The following is a 15,993-nucleotide window of genomic DNA, read 5'->3' as shown; positions in this document are numbered from 1 at the left end:
TTTGATATGGGATTTAAATGACAGGTCCTGATCAAAAATAACACCAAGATTTTTACTTTATTATCTGAAATCAGTTTAATCCAAATGAAGTGACTGACTAATCAGTTTTCTTCTTCTATGCAGATGATTGTTTGATCTATCGGCCTTTAAAACAGAAAGACATGTCCTCCATCTTTGTTCTCTGGGGCTGCTTGCATGTAGAAAGATAACTGAGGTCATGTTTTGGAGCCAATGAGGCAGCAGAGTTAAAGTTCTGTTATTAAATAAGGTAATTTTCCCGTTAATTCAGCTGCTGATGCATGACTCCATGATTAAACAACCTTTATAAAGTGGCATAAGCCAAATGCATGAACCATCTGTTAGCCTCGGGGGAAGTGTTTGCTAAAGGGATAGACATTCATCACAATTCTTCAACGTGATTGGTTGAATCACCAAGTGTTTCATGTCTCCCATGTTGAGCTTTAGCCAATCACAGCAGCAGTAAAATCTCTTCCATCCACAAAGGAAAACATGCCGTCCTTTTGCTCGTTTATCAGAAACAACTAGAAGGTATTCCAGCCCGAAGCGGCCATGTTTGTTCTGCTTCAGCCTTCCTGCGTTTCATCGGTCCCAAACATTTGGTAGTCGAGTCTTTATGCTTCTGTTGGCTTCTGGCTACATGTAATAAATCCCACAACTATTATCTTGCTTAGAAGGTTATGGTTGTTTTTAGGACGTTTTATCAGGTAACTTAGGAATATTCGTGACCATCTAGCCCGTTCCATTGGTGGGTTTGGAATAATCCCTCCTAACAGCAGCAGTTTCACAGGACTTGGATTTTAAGGAGGCTGAACTCGGCCAGGACTCGTGTAGCAGACCTGGTTAACATGCCTTAATATTAGTTCTACTTCCTGTAACTTTATGTTCTTCCTCTGTGTTCTCCTCTCATCTTCACCATCCTTCCTACATTGGAGGCAGTGAAAGCGGCCGCAGCACCCCCAGCTTATCCACTTACTCTGATGGAAAATCCCCGTCATCTACTTCTACGTACGTGGCTGCTCCTCGCCATTTCCACATACCAGGTAAGTTTTAGCCGCTCTGCTTCAAACTGGGCTCCTGTCCCCCTGGTGGGCAGAGCTGACTAGGAGCCGCTGCCATGTGCTTCTAGACAGGGTCCAGCAGGGCCCACTAGGGTCCAGCAGGGATCAGCAGGGACTAGCAGGGACCAGTAGGGTCCAACAGCGGCCAGTAGGGTCCAGCAGCAGCCAGTAGGGTCCAGCAGCGGCCAGTAGAGTCCAGCAGGGGCCAGTAGGGTCCAGCAGAGGCCAGTAGGGGCCAGTAGTGTCCAGCGGGGGCCAGCAGGGTCCAGTAGGGTCCAACAGCGGCCATTAGGGTATAGTAGCGGCCAGTAGAGTCCAGCAGGGGCCAGTAGAGTGCAGCAGAGGCCAGTAGGGTCCAGCAGAGGCCAGTAGAGTCCAGCAGAGGCCAGTAGGGTCCAGCAGAGGCCAGTAGGGTCCAGCAGAGGCCAGGAGAGTCCAGCAGGGGCCAGTAGAGTGCAGCAGAGGCCAGTAGGGTCCAGCAGAGGCCAGTAGAGTCCAGCAGGGGCCAGTAGAGTCCAGCAGAGGCCAGTAGGGTCCAGCAGAGGCCAGTAGGGTCCAGCAGAGACCAGTAGAGTCCAGCAGAGGCCAGTAGAGTCCAGCAGAGGCCAGTAGGGTCCAGCAGAGGCCAGTAGAGTCCAGCAGAGGCCAGTAGAGTGCAGCAGAGGCCAGTAGAGTCCAGCAGGGGCCAGTAGAGTCCAGCAGAGGCCAGTAGGGTCCAGCAGAGGCCAGTAGGTTCCAGCAGAGGCCAGTAGAGTCCAGCAGAGGCCAGTAGAGTCCAGCAGAGGCCAGTAGGTTCCAGCAGAGGCCAGTAGAGTCCAGCAGAGGCCAGTAGGGTCCAGCAGAGGCCAGTAGGGTCCAGCAGAGGCCAGTAGGTTCCAGCAGAGGCCAGTAGGGTCCAGCAGAGGCCAGTAGAGTCCAGCAGAGGCCAGTAGAGTCCAGCAGAGGCCAGTAGAGTCCAGCAGAGGCCAGCAGTTCTTTTAGGACCCTGAAAGTTTCAGTCTTATTTTATTGAATAAAGATTAAAACCTGTAAAACCAGGAAATCTGGTTTTAGGTGCAAAACGTAATCAGGACGTTCCAGACGGTTAAAATCGGCCAATCAATGAGCTCCAGAGGGATCGGCCAATCACTGAGCTCCAGAGGGATCGGCCAATCACTGAGCTCCAGAAGTTCAGGAAATGGAATCGCTGCTTTTCCTCTGTTCCCCCATGAAAATATGACTGACCTTTGACCCAATGGTGAATCAGTCTAAAGATGGCCGCACTCTGAGCGCTCTGCCCTCTAGTGGTCAGTTAGTGTCAATAGAGGAATATTATCATCAGGGTCACATTAACATGAAGCATCAGTTTATTCTATTGAGCTGAAACCTCCTGGATGATCTGCCCCCCCCCCCCGCTGAAATGTTCCTGTTCCTGGGGACAGCGCCCCCTATCTGCTCCAGAGGCTCCTCATCCATCACTCCTCAGGATCTTCCAGAGACAGATGTTTTCTCTAACAGGCTGCATGAAGATGAAGCCCCCCCCCCCTTATGTTCATCCTTCAATAAAATGCTGACTCGTGCTTCTTTTTCTCCATTCTCTCTCCCGCCCTTTACCCCCCCACCCCCACTTCCCCATGCTGGCTTCCTCCATCTTTTCTCTGCTCCATCTTCAGAGACTATGGTCAAAGATAATATCTATAGAAAGCCCCCCATCTACAGACAGCATGGTACAGTCCACTCTAACTCTCTGGTCTGGTCTCTGCACGATGTGTTGCATGTCGGCCATCTTGTTTCCCCCATGGTTCTCCTCTGGTTTAAGTGGCTCCCTTTGTTGAGGTGTCCTTCATGCTCTGATCGAGGAAACGGGGTTCTGTAAAAGAGCGACGCAGCTTTATGCTGATACTTCATGAGCACAGACTCCATCTGAAGGGAACCAAAGCTGCCTCCTCAATCTATAACAGGGTGGTGGCAGCATCATGCTGGGGGTGGCTGTTCTCTGCTGGTTGGAGTTGATGGTTAGATGCTGGAGGAGAATAGATGGAGGTTGACCTTCCAGCAGGAGGTGGAAGGGTTAGAATGGCCTAAAAACTTCCGTCTATTTAATCTGAGCTGCTTATTGAACCTCCAGTGTTGAGCTAAAACCATCACTTCCATCAAATCTACCGTTTTCTCAATCTAGTTATAGAAATCAGATAGTTGCTGTTTCTGGTGGAAAGTTGGAGGGTTGACAGGAATCTCCATGACAACCTGATGTCGGGTTGAACGGAGCTCTAAAGTTCCTCCAGCCACGTTTCCGTCGCTCAGAGCAGACCGGTTCATCTGTCCTCCATTAACCTCCGAATCACGCATGCTAGCATCCGTCTCAGCGGCTCATTGGTCGGGTTGGAGGCCCGGCTGTGACCCTCGCTGACCTCTTCACTGTCTCATTGTTCAATGTTCTGCTGTATGGCTGGTTGCTGCAGCTGGTCTGAAGCTGTTTTCTCAGGAAGAAGAGGGAAGAAAACTCTGTCCTCTAAGGAAAAACCACGCATCCAAAAAGGATTTCTTTATCTCTTTATATTTGTGTAATTGTTATAAATCTAAATTCTGGGGAGTTTTCTTTAGAGCAACCATCAGACCCAAACGCGTGGCCATCAAACCCCCGCAGCAAAGATCCCTCAAAGATTTGCATTTATTTCTACCTTCGTGTCGGAGACGTTCCTGCTCCTCATTCAGAAGCTTAACGACCTTCAAGCTCCTGTCAGCTAAACACTCTGATTGGTCCCACCCCCCCGAAATCTGCCCTGTTCCTTAAGTTGAGTGGAAACGTTTCCAAAAGTAAAACACTAAACTGCCCAGAAGGATGGAGGGTTGGAGGGTTAGGGCTGTTCTGAAACTTTTAACCCTTTAACTGCAGAACGCCATCAAGCTTCTCCGATAGCAGGACGAGCCCCTCCCCATTAGATTCACCAACATTCAACGTTTGGTCTCAGAAATTCATGGATTCATCCATCAGCTTCACTTTGTCCAGGTCTGGTTCCAGGAGGGAAGCCTGGATGTCTGAGGGACGGAAGAACTCGTCTTACATGCAGAAGTCACTAATGTGGCTCTGAAGCACATCACTGTAGAAATGTTGGTTACCCAGAATGCATCTCTCAATCGCCTTAACTTCTCTACCTCCGTCTCTCAATGATCCATCCTGTCTCAACAAAGGAAGCTAATTGTAATTTTATGTATATAGGATCTTTTTCTCAGCCTGGATCCATTTCTAACGACCAAAGATGGGAGTCAGAAAATCATGACTCAGCTGTTTTTTTTTTCAAAACACACCATGAAGAAACTCAACCTGCTACCAAAGACCTGGAAGACCTACAGAAACTTGACCCTCAATGCTGACTGAAGGAGCAAACTGGGAACCAGACTTTGGAGACCAGACCCCTCCCTGGAAGAGGATGGCTCCAGGATTTCCTCCAAACCCAGACCAAGTCCTCCTCTGGTGTCCAGGTGGTCCGGATGGGATACTGGTTCCCAGGATAGGCCCACTGGACTGCGGGGGCATGGTTTAGTGTCACCCCTTGAAGCCAGACAGGAGTTTCCAGGCCTGGTCTTCCAGATCTAATGACCTGCAGGTTTTAGATGCATCCTTACTCCCAGCTGCATTCCTGAACGGTTCGTTGGCTGACCTTTATCATCCCAGATTGCATGAAGACTCCTTGGCTTCAGCTGTAGGAACCGGGATGCATCTAAAGATCAGGAGGACCAGGGCTGGAGATCCTGTTAGAGACCCTCCTCAAAGGGCCCCCAGTAACCCTGATCCCCATAGATCCATGACCAGAACCACAGATCCGCGGTTCAAAGGTCAGCTGATGATGGCCCCTGATATCTGTAGCCAATCCCAGTCACCCATTTAAAAGGATTCAACCATTAGAGTCCCACATTGTCCAGAACCTTCTGTGGGTTCCAGCCGACCTGCTCCACCATGTTCTTGTTGAGAACAGAGGTTGCTGTTCATAATTGGAGGTTTTTGATGTGGTTGCTCTCTAGAAAACTTTTCTTTATTTTCTAATAGTGAAATTGAGAAGTTTCCCTCTTTAAGGCTCCTTGGGGACCAACGGAGAAGAAGGTTATAATGTGAAAGTGTCCTGGTGCTCCATCTGTCCCCTTTCTGTTGGGGTATAACCAGCATTCAGCTTCTTCTCTGTGCTGTTGGTCTGAAGCCTGTTGGTGGACTGAAGCTCCCTGTGGTGCAGCAGTGTTGCTCCTGCCTGACTGGAGTCGGTAGTGCAGGACAGTTTGTCTCCCAGGACCATGAAGCTGTGCATTGACTGAAACATCTGACTTTTTTACAGCTTCTAGAACATCCTGGCAGGATGGGGAGGATAGCAAGGTGGGTGCTTCAGACACTCCATGTGCATCACATCTGTCCTCCAGCATCCATTAACTAACAACCATCATCCATTATTTCTGTGGAATACTGTGTCCAGTTCCTCTTCTCTGTCCTTCACCGTCTCTGTAGAGAACCAGCTGGATGATGTTGAAGAGTGAGATGGACGGTCCGATGGCTGAAGACCTGGATCCCTGTAAATCCACCTGCAGCCTCCCCACTAACGTGTCTCAGCCAAGTGAGGAAACCATCATCACTTCACCTTGATGTTCAATGATCAAAGTTTAAGAAAAGTAAAATGAATATTTTGTCTCCTCCTAGATTTCCCCTACAGTAAGTCTGCTTCGCTGCCCGGCTATGGAAGGAACGGCATCTACAAGGTGAGCCTCGTCCAGAGAACATCAGCTGCAGGCTGAGCTTCTATCAGTTCTTCATTTGATAACCTAATAATAATAACACAGAGTAACAGCCTGTCAGCAGGGGGCGCTAGACTTCCACCCCATCAAACTGGCAGGAAAAAATAGAAAAAAAACTGAAGACCCGTTACTTGGAAAACAAAAAGTTAAAATGATCAAATCTACACTCACCTGCCACTTTATTAGGTACACCTGTCCAACTGCTCGTTAACACTTAATTTCTAAGCAGCCAATCACATGGCGGCAACTCAGTGCATTTAGGCATGTAGACATGGTCAAGACAATCTCCTGCAGTTCAAAGCGAGCATCAGTATGGGGAAGAAAGGTGATTTGAGTGACTTTGAACGTGGCATGATTGTTGGTGCCAGAAGGGCTGGTCTGAGTATTTCAGAAACTGCTGATCTACTGGGATTTTCACGCACAACCATCTCTAGGGTTTACAGAGAATGGTCCGAAAAAGAAAAAACATCCAGTGAGCGGCAGTTCTGTGGGCGGAAATGCCTTCTTGATGCCAGAGGTCAGAGGAGAATGGCCAGACTGGTTGGAGCTGATAGAAGGGCAACAGTGACTCAAATAACCACCCGTTACAACCAAGGTGGGCAGAAGAGCATCTCTGAACGCACAGTACGTGGAACTTTGAGGCAGATGGGCTACAGCAGCAGAAGACCACACCGGGTGCCACTCCTTTCAGCTAAGAACAGGAAACTGAGGCTACAATTTGCACAAACTCATGGAAATTGGACAATAGAAGATTGGAAAAACGTTGCCTGGTCTGATGAGTCTCGATTTCTGCTGCGACATTCGGATGGTAGGGTCAGAATTTGGCGTCTACAACATGAAAGCATGGATCCATCCTGCCTTGTATCAATGGTTCAGGCTGGTGGTGGTGATGTCATGGTGTGGGGAATATTTTCTTGGCACTCTTTGGGCCCCTTGGAACCAATTGAGCATCGTTGCAACGCCACAGCCTACCTGAGTATTGTTGCTGACCATGTCCATCCCTTTATGACCACAATGTACCCAACTTCAGATGGCTACTTTCAGCAGGATAATGCGCCATGTCATAAAGCTGGAATCATCTCAGACTGGTTTCTTGAACATGACAATGAGTTCACTGTACTCAAATGGCCTCCACAGTCACCAGATCTCAATCCAATAGAGCATCTTTGGGATGTGGTGGAACGGGAGATTCGCATCATGGATGTGCAGCCGACAAATCTGCTGCAACTGTGTGATGCCATCATGTCAATATGGACCAAACTCCCTGAGGAATGCTTCCAGCACCTTGTTGAATCTATGCCACCAAGAATTGAGGCAGTTCTGAAGGCAAAAGGGGGTCCAACCCGTTACTAGCATGGGGTACCTAATAAAGTGGCCGGTGAGTGTAGATTGTAGTTGACAATAAAGAAGTTTGAGTGATTGATTGATTGATTGATTGATTGATTGATTGATTGATTGATTGTCTGTCAAGCTTGGGTCCATCCAGCAGTTCCTCCCCTGGAGGTTCCAGGAGCTTCAGTGAAGCATTTCTGAGCGCTAACAGCTAACAATGAAGCTAACCAGATATGTTGACAAACTGGTTCTCTTATAGAACCGTTTAGGAACCAGTTCTGCTTGTGAAATGAGTGGTTTTGGTTCTGAAGGTCTGAGTTTTCCCTCTTTGTTTCCTGCAGGCTGCTGAGATGCTAGAAGATGATCCAGACTCCCAGAGCTGGGGGGCCATCCGAGGTGAGTGTCTAAGTAAGAGGTTTTACTGGTACTAGCTAGTTAGTTTGACCCTAAGGTCCAGTTATTGGAACACTGGCTGGAAGCAAAGGTTCTGTTACATCATCATCTTCATCACACGATGAAGTCATGTGTTAACTGATCGTTAATTATTTGTTAATTCATCATTAATTGATTATTATTTATTTGTTAATTAATTATTCATTGATCTTTAATTATTTCTTAATTAATCATGAATTGATTATTAATTATTTTTAATTAGCCATTAATTGACTGGTAATTATTTAATTAATCATTGATCAATGGCTAATTATCTGTTAATTATTCATTAATCAGTGGCTAATTATCTGGTAATTATTCATTAATCAGTGGCTAATTATCTGTTAATTATTCATTAATCAGTGGCTAATTATCTGTTAATTATTCATTAATCAGTGGCTAATTATCTGTTAATTATTCATTAATCAGTGGCTAATTATCTGTTAATTATTCATTAATCAGTGGCTAATTATCTGGTAATTATTCATTAATCAGTGGCTAATTATCTGGTAATTATTCATTAATCAATGACTATCTGTTAATTATTCATTAATCAGTGGCTAATTATCTGGTAATTAATCATTAATCAGTGGCTAATTATCTGTTAATTATTCATTAATCAGTGGCTAATTATCTGGTAATTATTCATTAATCAATGGCTAATTATCTGGTAATTATTCATTAATCATTGGCTAATTATCTGTTAATTATTCATTAATCAGTGGCTAATTATCTGGTAATTAATCATTAATCAGTGGCTAATTATCTGGTAATTATTCATTAATCAGTGGCTAATTATCTGGTAATTATTCATTAATCAGTGGCTAATTATCTGGTAATTATTCATTAATCAATGGCTAATTATCTGTTAATTATTCATTAATCAATGGCTAATTATCTGGTAATTAATCATTAATCAGTGGCTAATTATCTGGTAATTAATCATTAATCAGTGGCTAATTATCTGGTAATTATTCATTAATCAGTGGCTAATTATCTGGTAATTATTCATTAATCAATGGCTAATTATCTGTTAATTATTCATTAATCAGTGGCTAATTATCTGGTAATTATTCATTAATCAGTGGCTAATTATCTGGTAATTATTCATTAATCAATGGCTAATTATCTGTTAATTATTCATTAATCAGTGGCTAATTATCTGGTAATTAATCATTAATCAATGGCTAATTATCTGTTAATTATTCATTAATCAGTGGCTAATTATCTGTTAATTATTCATTAATCAGTGGCTAATTATCTGGTAATTAATCATTAATCAGTGGCTAATTATCTGGTAATTATTCATTAATCAATGGCTAATTATCTGTTAATTATTCATTAATCAGTGGCTAATTATCTGGTAATTAATCATTAATCAGTGGCTAATTATCTGGTAATTATTCATTAATCAATGGCTAATTATCTGTTAATTATTCATTAATCAGTGGCTAATTATCTGGTAATTAATCATTAATCAGTGGCTAATTATCTGGTAATTAATCATTAATCATGCTATTGTTCTCAATCAGCTGATTGATTTTCTTTCTTTTTCTTCTCTCCTTTCAGAGTTCAAGGTAAGAAATTTTTCTGTCTTTAAGGAATAAATTCTGTTTTTATTCTCGCTGATCGGACCTCACTGACCCCCCCCCCCCATTGTAGATCTACCCCTATGAGATGCTGGCAGTGACTCATAAGGTGAAAGTGAAGCTTCCCAGAGACGTGGATCGCACCAGGCTGGAGGTGAGCCACCGTTTCTCTGGACCCACTCAGCAGGTTCTGGTTCTGGAAGCAGCTGACGCCATCTTGTCTGTCGGCCATTTTCCTTCCTCATTACTGTCAGTAGACGTCAGTGGAGCCAAATAACCTGAATGGATCAGGGATTCAAAGACCGTGAATGAATCTGAAAGATTCCTATCAACAAGCATAAAGGTTGGAAACACGTTTAGAATCTAAACTTTAAACTGCAGCTTTAATTTCAACTTGAATAAGAACTCAAGCATTTAACGAGTTTTATCGTTTATTTGGAAACTCATGCTGACAATTAAAACTGTCAATGTTACATCATGTCCAATTCAATGAGTTTCCTGTTGGTGTTGCTCCGCCTCCTGTTGCTCCGCCTCCTGTTGCTCTGCTTCTGTTGCTCCGCCTCCTGTTGCTCTGCTTCTGTTGCTCCGCCTCCTGTTGCTCCGCCTCCTGTTGCTCTGCTTCTGTTGCTCCGCCTCCTGTTGCTCCGCCACCTGTTGCTCCGCCTCCTGTTGCTCCGCCTCCTGTTGCTCTGCTTCTGTTGCTCCGCCTCCTGTTGCTCCGCCTCCTGTTGCTCCGCCACCTGTTGCTCCGCCTCCTGTTGCTCCGCCTCCATCCCTGTGGAGACTTTGGAGGAGGCAGCAGATCTGGGTCTGTTGATGCAACCCTGATGGTTTCATCCTTCATTCAGAGCTTTGCTGACCAGGAGGAGTCGTCTGGATCGGTCTGAAGTGTTTATGATGCAGGAGATCCTCTGAAACTGACCGCAGCTTTTGGAGGAAAAACTTTTAACTTCTAGCTGCTGTAATTAAACCAAACTTAATCCCTGAAGGTTCATATTTTAATTAACCCATTAAGAGACGCATCAAAGAAAAAGTCTGAATCTTTAAACATCGACTGGATCGTTCTCTTTGGTCTCCAGATCTTCAGGTTTGGTGGCTTCATGTTCAAATCCAGTTCTTACTCTGCGACATTAATCCTCTTCAGAACTGTGGGAAATAGATCCATCTGTTCTAGAAATCCATCTGTTCAGAAAGCTACAGATGTTCTCTACAAACTCGTTAGAACCTGGTTCCCTCCTTTCGTAGAACGTTTAATCTGAGTCGCCTAATCCAGTAATAATCTGGTTATTCCTCAGCGACTCTGAACAGGAAACGTTTCTTCTGACCTGATCTCAGACGAGAGAAATGAGTTCAAGTTTAGAACATTTATAGAAATATATGGTGTAGAATTATTTTTAATGAAAGTCCTTAATTATGTCAGGATTATTTCCGTTCTTTTCTATTCTAGCCCAGCCTAGCCTAGCCCAGTTTAACTGAGCCCGAGCCTAGCATAGCCCATACCTGTCTAGCATAGACCATTCAGCCTAACCCAGCTCAGTCTGGCATATCTCAGCCTGGCCTAGCTTAGCCTGGCCTATCTCAGCCTGGCCCAGCTCAGCCTAGCCCAGCTCAGCCAGGCCCAGCTCAGCCTAGCCCAGCTCAGCCTGGCATATCTCAGCCTGGCCCAGCTCAGCCTAGCCCAGCTCAGCCTAGCCTATCTCAGCCTGGCCAAGCCTAGACCAGCTCAGCCTAGCCTATCTCAGCCCGGCCTATCTCAGCCTAGCCCAGCTCAGCCTAGCCTATCTCAGCCCGGCCTAGCTCAGCCTATCTCAGCCTAGCCCAGCTCAGCCTAGCCTATCTCAGCCCGGCCTATCTCAGCCTAGCCCAGCTCAGCCTAGCCTATCTCAGCCCGGCCTAGCTCAGCCTATCTCAGCCTAGCCCAGCTCAGCCTAGCCTATCTCAGCCTGGCCTATCTCAGCCTAGCCCAGCTCAGCCTGGCCTATCTCAGCCTGGCCTAGCCCAGCCAAGCCTTGCCTAGCATAGTGTGCATCAGGTTCTCTGATGGTCTATTGTTTTCGCTGTAGACTGAACAGTTTGTTCTGTCTTTCAAACATCTAGTTAGTTTCTATGTTTGGAGGTTTTTGGTTCAGACCTTCCCTTCAAGGCTGAGGAGCTTTTTTCTTTTGGTTATTTGAGGATCATTTCAAATGTTGCCACAAAGCTTTTCTCAATATGTTTCTTCTTCCCTCCTTAGAGACATTTGTCCCCAGATGAGTTCCAGCAGGTGTTTGGAATGACGCTGGAGCAGTTTGACCGGCTGGCTCTGTGGAAGAAGAATGACATGAAGAAGAAGGCTCGTCTGTTTTAGATCCAGTTTAAGCCAGGTCTAAGCTTTAATCCAGAAGGAAGCAGAACTGAAAGTCTGCAACATCTATATGCACCAGTTGGACATTTGAAAATGCCGCCTGTTCTTCTCCATGATCTCACCTGGATGGGGGGGTAGTGTTTGCATGGTCTGTGTTTTTCTGGCCTCCTGTGAGGTCCATCGTCCCCCTCAGTCCCCTCCTAACGCCGGCCGTCCTCCAGCTTCTCTGTGCTTCTGCTGGTTTGTGGTCTCCAGTCGGTCCAACCTTTAGCTGCCGTTTGCTGGTTTTAGACCGTAGCCTCGCTGAGGACTGCTGAAGCATGTCGAGGCCAAAGACGGGCTACAGACGGTCTCCACTCCCTCGTTGGAGTTCTTCTGGATCTGATCGAGAGCAAATCCACACCTGCTTGTCTTTTATTTGACTTCATCTCATTTTCAGGCCGTAAAATCTGTGAGGTTGTTTCAAAGCCATGAATCAGCAAATGCAAACAGGAAGTGGATAAGGAACCACAACAGGCCGATTCTAAGGAGCTGTGTTACCAGAGTGACGTTAACTCTGAGAAATATTTTTATAAGCTACTTTCAGAGGGCCTTAAACCAACGAGGTGGAAGTTAATCTGAAGTGTTTCCAGCTCTCAGGTCTGGCTGGTTCACCTCATTATGATGGATGGATTCCTGCAGACGCTCAAACTTGAACATATCAAATAAATCCCATCAGCTTTGCTTGATTTTACTTGACTATGACATCATCATCATCATCATATACAGGATGTATGTGAGAATCTACCCTCTCTGTATCTATGAGCATGCGGAGGATGGGAGGAGCTTCCTCTCCTGACGTCATGTTAGGAATCATCAATGTTACTCTATCATATGAATTACCTGGATCTGCTGCTTACGTTTGCTTGTTTAAGGTATTTATTTAAATACAGCGATATGGAAATTACTTTATTTTGAAATCATTAGGATGTTGAGAATGGATGAAGTGTCACACGGTTGATGAAGATGATGAAGAGAGCCGTATCACATTTTAATCTGAATGTCCTGTAGTAACCCACTAACTCCTGTCATTATCTTTATGTTGAAACTCTAATATCCATTAAAGTGCTTTAAACCGACTGGTTTCCATTTGATTGACTTCTTCTTCTACCAAACAGACCAGACTAGAGCAGCTAGACCGCCTCAGACCGAGTACTGACCCTGACTGCACACCGCAGACTGAGATGGGGCTCGCTGTTGTGGGGGACGTGACTCGCCGCAGAGGGGGCGTGGCTTGCTGTAGACGGGGCGTGACTCGCAATAGACGGGGCGTGACTCGCAATAAAAGTGGCAAGGCTTGCTGTAGAGGGCGTTTGGCTCACCACATAGGGGGCGTGGCTCGCATTAGACGGGGAGTGGCCAGCAGTAGGGGGGGACAGGGCTCGCTGTAGAGGGCGTTTGGCTCACCATAGAGGGGGCTGGGCTCGCAATAGACGGGGCTGGGCTCGCTGTAGAGGGAGCGTAGCTCGCCATATAGGGGGCGTGGTTTACCAAAGAGGGGCGTGTCTTGCTGTAGAGGGGGCGTGACTCGCAATAGATGGGGCGTGGCTCGCAAAAAAAGTGGCAAGGCTCACCATAGAGGGGACGTTGCTCGCTATAGAGGGGGCTGGGCTCGCAATAGGGGGGAACAGGGCTCGCCATAGAGGGAGCGTAGCTAGCCATATAGGGGGCATGGCTCGCCACATAGGGGGCGTGGTTTACCAAAGAGGGGGCGTGACTTGCCGTTGAAGCACGTCCCAATCTGTGACTCCAGGCCGTATTTCGGGCCCAATCTGGAGGCCGGAACTATTCACTCATTGACAAACAGGAATATCGCACCCACCGCCGTGGTTGTCTTTGATAACGAATCATCATTTTTAACATTAGATGATTTACTGTATAAAATAATTCATCTGAATAACTTTTTTCCTCTTGGAAAAGGTTTGCATTTGAACTAAAACAGAAGGTAAATTCCTGCCTTTTTAACCAAATGTAATTCTGTTGTATGTGGATTTATTCTGTATTTTCTTTTGCACATATAGAATTGTTCAGAGGTAAACAAAGGTAAACCTAACCCTAACTCTTAACCTTTTATCTCAGCTGCTCTCTGTATCATGAAACAAAGCAAAATAACACATTAAAGGGACGGCCGTAGGTTTGCATAACAACCTAATTGTCCCTACCAATAATTCAATATGAGCAACATGTTTATAATTTCCAGTCCAGTGATGTTGCTGCAGTTGCTTCTTTTCCTCTGCCTGGTAGCTGCAGCTGCTCTTTCCTATAGCAGCGCATCAACTGTGCTGTTTAACTCCACTCTCTGATTTTTCTGTCTTAAGTTCCTCCTTCTCTCTTTCTGATTGCTTGTTTTTTATGTGCGCGTGCTTGGAGCGCACATAAAAAACCAAATGACGCTAAAATACTGTTATTACCAAAACTAATATTAGGCTATGAAACAACTCCCAATTAAAAAAACAAATATTATCTAGGCTAAAATAGGCGAAAGCTTCTGATTGCAGATCTTTGAAGAAGCAGGAGAGATTTTGGAAATATAAGTAAACTTATATTCTGAGTCAGACAGGAGTTCTGTCTGACTCAGACTGTAAACTATCAACATTTCTGTTCAGCAATATTTCTTTTCTATTAATGTTTTCATTTTTGTCAGCAGTTCAGGTATAAATAACAGGTTTTATTTCTTTTATAGACAGTGTTGGGCACGTTACTTTGAAAAGGTAATTAGTTAGAATTAGTAGTTACTTCTCTCAAAAAGTAACTGAGTTACTGTGTTACTCCACAAGAACAGTAATTAGTTACTAGTAAGAGTAACTATTGCATTACTTTTGCGTTTCTCGCCCCCGTAACCCTCCCCACCCCGCCCCACCTTCTCGCCGTGTGTTTCCAAAGCCAGCTGAATAGAGCGGACGACAAAGACAAGAACCTGCAGAGAGTTTAGCATTTATTGCAACTCAACGTAAATGACATCAGGGGGGAACGCTATCTGATGAGCCTATAAACCCGCTCAGATAGCTATCCTCCAACTGTTCGTCATTGAGGAACGGACGGGCGTGAGTGGCTGGATCGCCGCAGACATCCGCGGTTATATTTTTTATAAATATATATATATATATATATATATTTATAAAAAAAAAAAAAAAAAAAAATATATATATATATATATATATATATATATATATATATATATATATATATATATATATATATATATATATATATATATATATATATATATATATATATATATATATATGGGGTGTGTATGACATCATGCACACGCGCCTGCTACCGTTCATTCCTCCTGTCCGCTGAACTGCTGCTAGTTTTCCTCTCATGCCTGGAAGATGTCTAGTGCTGCTACCACAGATGATCTCGCTCTCCAGATGAACCATTCAGATGAGCTAGAATGAATAGAAGGGGTAGAGCGTAGCCGCCTGCGGCCCGGGCTGCCTGTCACTACTACAGTCCACCGCGCGGATGACATCATACACGCAACGCTTTTTAAAAAAACATATAAATATAAAAAATATAACCCTGGATGTCTGGGGGACAGTGATTGGCCTCCATGTTCTGAATGCTGGCGTACCATAAAGAATAAATGATGAACAGTTTAGTTTGTGCCTTCAAGTCGTTGCCCATAGGAAGACGTTACTGGATATAACCTAACGGAATATCTTCAGAACGGCTCCAAATGACACTAAACTCATATGGGAGAGTAGAACATGATGGAATAACGGAAAATCAAGGATCCAATGGAAAAAAAACAGCGTTCCCCTTTAAACAAAATGATGCCTTGATGCTCACATTGAGCATAAAACAGAGCATGCATATTTCTGCATAGGACCAATGACATCAGACCTATGAAACTGAAGACCAATACTGTCCCTACAAAAGTTGAAATCAAACCTACTTTCATTGAGATATGAAACTAGATGGACTCTGTCTGAGACATAGTGTTCCCTCTCCAATCACAGTCCTCTAGTGACCCCTCTCCAGTCTCAGAGTCCTCTAGTGTCGCCTCTCCAGTCTCAGAGTCCTCTAGTGTTCCCTCTCCAGCCTCAGAGCGGGCAGCCCCAGAGGTTCCAGTGCCACAGTGGGCAGTCCCCAAGTCTCCAACTGCAGAGACACTGTCCTCTAAGGTTCCTGCCGCAGAGACGCCGTCCTCCAAGGTTCCACTGCCACCGAGATGTTGCCCTCCAAGGTTCCTGCTGCCGAGATGTTGCCCTCCAAGGTTCCACTGCCACCGAGATGTTGCCCTCCAAGGTTCCACTGCAGAGATGCCGTCCTCCAAGGTTCTAGGGGTTACTAGGGCTGCAGCCCCGCATGTTTCCCCCAGAGCCCTGGATCTCGCTTCTGAGCTGAGCTGAGGAAAATGTGCAGTACTGGAATTCACCAGATGGTGGCAGCAGAGCAGGGAAGCCGCCTG

General features: G+C 45.3%; 1 protein-coding gene across 1 annotated transcript; it reads left to right on the top strand.

Moving 5' to 3' along the window:
- The first annotated feature begins 878 nt into the window (after positions 1 to 878).
- LOC119778469 (actin-binding LIM protein 2-like) lies at positions 879 to 11,801 on the top strand. The gene is made up of 9 exons (XM_038277683.1): positions 879 to 1,061; positions 2,732 to 2,785; positions 5,387 to 5,424; positions 5,554 to 5,659; positions 5,743 to 5,801; positions 7,511 to 7,565; positions 9,171 to 9,178; positions 9,264 to 9,344; positions 11,424 to 11,801. The coding sequence occupies exons 2-9, from the start codon at positions 2,737 to 2,739 to the stop codon at positions 11,535 to 11,537; spliced, it is 510 nt and encodes a 169-aa protein (XP_038133611.1). The 5' UTR covers positions 879 to 1,061; positions 2,732 to 2,736; the 3' UTR covers positions 11,538 to 11,801.
- Positions 11,802 to 15,993: the final 4,192 nt, after the last annotated feature.

This window comes from Cyprinodon tularosa, unplaced genomic scaffold (assembly GCF_016077235.1).
Source record: "Cyprinodon tularosa strain WSP-4 unplaced genomic scaffold, ASM1607723v1 ctg1337, whole genome shotgun sequence".
Lineage (NCBI taxonomy): Eukaryota > Metazoa > Chordata > Actinopteri > Cyprinodontiformes > Cyprinodontidae > Cyprinodon > Cyprinodon tularosa.
This window is presented reverse-complemented; position numbering and strand designations above follow the sequence as displayed.

Excerpts from the sequence above, each read along its gene's own strand:
- LOC119778469 (XM_038277683.1), top strand. The coding sequence starts at position 2,737 with ATGGTCAAAGATAATATCTATAGAAAGCCCCCCATCTACAGACAGCAT. Across the intron at positions 5,660-5,742 it reads CACTAACGTGTCTCAGCCAA|ATTTCCCCTACAGTAAGTCT; the intron begins GTGAGGAAACCA and ends GTCTCCTCCTAG. Across the intron at positions 5,802-7,510 it reads GAAGGAACGGCATCTACAAG|GCTGCTGAGATGCTAGAAGA; the intron begins GTGAGCCTCGTC and ends TGTTTCCTGCAG.